The sequence below is a fragment of the Chenopodium album genome, chromosome 25 (assembly GCF_948465745.1).
Source record: "Chenopodium album chromosome 25, dcCheAlbu1.1, whole genome shotgun sequence".
Classification (NCBI taxonomy): Eukaryota; Viridiplantae; Streptophyta; class Magnoliopsida; order Caryophyllales; family Amaranthaceae; genus Chenopodium; species Chenopodium album.
This window is the reverse complement of record NC_137858.1, coordinates 22,695,401-22,699,824: the sequence shown is the minus strand read 5'-3', so window position 1 is coordinate 22,699,824 and position 4,424 is coordinate 22,695,401. Positions and strand designations below refer to the sequence as shown.

Here is a 4,424-nt window from a genome sequence, read left to right as displayed (position 1 = left end):
TGTATGCTTAGTTGTCTAAGTGTGAGTTTTAGTTTGAGACACTAGTAGAAAAACCCAAAAGGACACCGGTTCAAAACTCCCCTTTGCCACCGGTTTTGAACCGTTGGGCATTTGGGGGGTGGCAATACTCCTCTAAAAAGCCACCGGTTCAAAACCGGTGGCAAAAACAAGCCCAATAACCATTCCCGGGTTTTTTTAAAGGGGTTATTGGCACCGATTCCTGTTCAAAACCGGTGCCAATAATGGCTAAAAAAATAATAATTTTTTTTTTTTTTTGCATTTTTTTCACTTAAATTGATAAATAAACACTAACATATGTATAAACTTACATATTTTCATTTAAAAAATGATGCAATATTACAATTTTTGTCTAAAAATTAAAATAAATTACAAGGTTACAAACATATGCAGCTACACAGTAGCAGAAGTGTAGAACAGCAACACATAAGGAGCAGCACAGAAGCAGAACACCAACACAAAAGCAGCCCCATATCTTAGTAAAACAAATTGAACTTCTTAGATGAAATTCTGGAACCTGCAAATCAAGAAAGCAATAGAAATTGAGATTAGTTAATGAAGCTTATATTATTTAAAAACGCGAATCTTAACAAATAGAATAAGACAATTTTTTAATACAAGAGGATCAAAGTTCCTTGCTAGGCCACCTGCAGCAGTAGCCTCGGCAGGGCAGCAGCAGCTGCAGCCTTGCTAGGCCACCTGCAGCAGCAGCCTCGGCAGGGCTGCAGCCTTGCCATGGCACCCTGCAGCCTCTACAGGGCAGCAGTAGCTGCAGCCTTGCCAGGCCACCTACATCTAATGCCACTTATAGTTCTAGTATTCAATGCATCATTCACAAGAAAACAACCATAGAAAATGAAAAAATATAAGGATGAATGCAACAAAGGGAGAACTACAAGTCCATGTACCTCAGTCGGATTAAAAAGACCACAAGCTTGATTAGTTATGTCTAGCAATGATGCTTCCTGCCATAACAAAAGCAAGTTGTCACACAAATAGAGGCAAAAAAAAAGAAAAGAATACTTCAAAAGAAATCCATAACAGACATGTGTTAAAGGTATATTACTACTTAGCATACAATAGGCCACACATACATCAATACCAATCTGCACAAAATTAATTATAAACTAAGGAATGCTCAATGAGGACAAGTATACATTCCACAAAAATCAAAATTCCAGCAAAAAAAATACGAACTTACCTTCTGAAAAATGGGATATTCAGCACTAAATCTGGTACAAGCAAAATTTGCAGCATCTTCACTTGTCCCGGGTTCTTGCTTGAGAAATTGATTGCAAGGAAAAGCCAAGACTTCAAAACCTGAGATACCAGATGCAAAATAACTTTTTCAATTAAAATGGGTGACAAAAAGTTTCAGTTGAGTATAAGGAGCTCAAAATGAGAAAATAACTTCTCTGAATAAAGCACACCTGATTCAATAAAAACAAAAACAATTTCGATTCACAATCACTCGCCTACCTTTCCTAATCTCTTTTTGTGTCCCTTCACATGCCTAGCTCTCAAATGAAGGCATTGACCTCCTCTTAAGTTCGAATTAAAGTGAGTACCAAGATACTAAAATGTCAATTATCATTTCAGACATCCCCTTCAACCAGCCAAAGTAAAGAAAAAAAGAAGAAGAAGAAGAAGAGATATGGCTTCTTTTTACAAACAAACTTATGCAGATTATAAAACAAAAAAAATATGGCTTCTATTTACAAGGATTGCATCTTTAGTATATTCAAGATGGTTATCATGCTAAATCATTAGGTGACATGGACAAATATTTAAGTGACATGCTAAGACAAGGAAATCAAACCAATTTGAGGAACAGCATACTGAGGAATTCCTCATATGAGATTACTAAAAAAAATCCATGTATGTTCAACACAAAATAACATCTTCCAAAGAAAGAATTCATACATAACAAGATTAACAACCAATCAATTATGCTTCAAACACCCACCTTATAGCTTTGGCAGGTATCAAAGAACCTCAACAATAAGTCACTTGCACGACTTTCGGTGCTAACAGCAAAAGCCCGATGTTTTCCTGGCCCAAAGCTTCCTCTCTCACTGAACAGCCCCATTGAAAAAGCCACAGCACTAGCAGATGCCGGAGGAACCTGAACCATTTAGAAGAAAATAACATAACTAGTATCATAAGCCCTTATTAAGAGACGGGAACGCATATCAGAAAGAAGACAGATAAGCACTTAAATGCAATAATCTGGATAATTCGTACAAACACCTAACAAATAAAGCAATCAATTTAATACCTCAAATACTTACACATGCATCCTCAAAAGTGGAAAATGGCAGAGCATATTCTACAGCCCTTGGTATCATGTCGAGCTTTGGTTTAGCCCCCAAAGCAAGAACCAACCTGGCTGTCCAAGCAAACAAACAAGTAATCAGCCTGAGCAATACTTTAACAAGTAATAAGGATGAATGCAACTGATATTCAAGCTCAAATTGGATCCTCATTCTACAATACTTTCATCATGCATCTTGAACACTTGCAAATAAAAATTAAATGATTATACTTCAAAAATAAAACCAAATTATGGGTTGTGAACACCTAGTGATTAGAATTATGGCTTAAATTCATGTCTTTAACATGCTAAAAAATAGCAGCCCCTAGTAAGATTACAGCAGCATATTGCATAACAAAATTGCTTACAACCAACCTTAAATCCATAATCAACCTTAACCCATTAACATACATACTCTAAAAACATAATAGGTCATGATAGGCACAAGATTAGGCATAAAAATTATGAAATAAATCAGTTAAAACCATTCAATTCACATAGTTCACTAATTAACCTGACAACAGCACTTTTGCTTAGGTTTAGGCTCATAATCATATCGAAACTTACCCAAAACATGATAATTTAACTTAGAGATATATCTAACATGATGCTATACCATAATAGGCACAAAAACAAACTAAATCATGACCAAATGAGGCTGTAAACCCACTGAACAACTATAGCAAATAGAGCAGCGCAAATTCGTGAACATTATAGTACAATTAATACTTGAAATCCACCACAAAACGCAACAATAATTAATGGTACCAAAGCTATATATATATATATACTAATTCTAGGCTTGATTATACAACATAACAACCAGAAAAAAAATAAGTAAATAATTAAATAAAATCAGTGTAATTCGTAGAAAAAGGAGCTTACAGTGTTAATTAGATCAATGATAACAGACTCAAACTATTATTAGCTAACAAGAGGGACAAAATCGAACTCAAAATCAAACAGCACATACAAACTCAAACCCAAACACAGCAACCACATCACAAAATCCAAAATATAACCTTATAACTCAATGAAATCGAAATCAAGATAAAAATTCATATTATCAGCTGTAAATACCCCAAAAAAACCCACTAAACACTCAAAAAACACCCAGAAAAATGCCATAAAAAATCGAAACATGTCTATCACACATTAACACAACAAACTAATCAATTCCAAATCAATTCAAACCAAAAAAAAAAATCAGAATTTCAGTAAATTGAAGCCCAATCTGAACCAGATCCTAACCCTAAAAACACAATTCAGCAAAATAAAAAAAAGAAATCGAAAACAATCGAAAAAATTACAAATACAAGTACCTTATTCTCGGATTTAAGCAGAGGACTCGAGAAGAGATAGAGAGATGGAGTGGGCTGGCGGATCGGGACCAACGTCACCATAATAGCCTTGGCGCCGTGAAGAGAACAACATGTTCATCAACCTCATCACAACATAACCCCAACTAATTCAATCAAACGCCCTATTCATTTCAATTGTTCATCATTATTCACAAAAAAAGTAAATAAAAATCAGAAACCCTAAATCTCAAATCGAAGAGCACATACCTTCGTGAAGAATTCCACCACATCTGCAAAGATCTGGCACCGGTAAATAAATAGACCGTCAATTACGATGGTGGCAACAACATTCACCACCGCCGTCATCCTCAAATCCTAAATTCCCCAGTAATGCTGCCAAGAGAGAAGTGAAAAAAAGAAAGATTGGAGTGGCGGTAGATGGAGCGGCGGTAGATGGAGCAAGAGGAGGCAAGTGAAGAGTGAGAAAGGAGGGTTTGAGCAGAGAGAAGAGAGAGGAGACGGGGAAATCAAGAAGAGAGAGAAAACAAAGGAGAGAGTACGAGAAGAGAGGAAGGCTAAGCTAATATAATAGAGATGAGGCGCGTTTTTTTTTTAACAAAACCACCAGTTCAAAACCGGTGGCCTTTACCATTTATGCCACCGGTGGCCTTTACCATTTATGCCACCGGTTCGGCTTGAACCGGTGGTAATTTAAATATATATAATCCCGCCCACTTTTTAAGCCACCGGTTTTCGAAAACCGGTGGCCATTGAGTAGTGCCTTTTTGTAT

General features: G+C 36.2%; 1 protein-coding gene across 5 annotated transcripts; it reads right to left on the bottom strand.

Moving 5' to 3' along the window:
* Positions 1-318: 318 nt before the first annotated feature.
* LOC145614795 (uncharacterized) lies at positions 319-4,178 on the bottom strand. Of its 5 annotated transcripts, none has more exons than XM_081669858.1 (7): positions 3,901-4,178; positions 3,655-3,815; positions 2,310-2,407; positions 1,985-2,143; positions 1,220-1,338; positions 927-983; positions 319-535 (listed from the first exon to the last, which is right to left on the bottom strand). In XM_081669858.1, exons 3-6 carry the CDS (start codon positions 2,364-2,366, stop codon positions 968-970), a joined length of 351 nt encoding a protein of 116 aa, XP_081525984.1. In that variant the 5' UTR covers positions 2,367-2,407; positions 3,655-3,815; positions 3,901-4,178; the 3' UTR covers positions 319-535; positions 927-967. The 5 variants fall into 5 exon arrangements, 4 of the variants coding, with proteins under 4 accessions (XP_081525984.1, XP_081525985.1, XP_081525986.1 ...); XM_081669859.1 differs by having other exon boundaries at positions 2,310-2,403; XR_014107159.1 differs by lacking the exon at positions 1,985-2,143 and having other exon boundaries at positions 2,297-2,407; positions 3,901-4,175.
* Between the last annotated feature and the right edge of the window lie 246 nt (positions 4,179-4,424).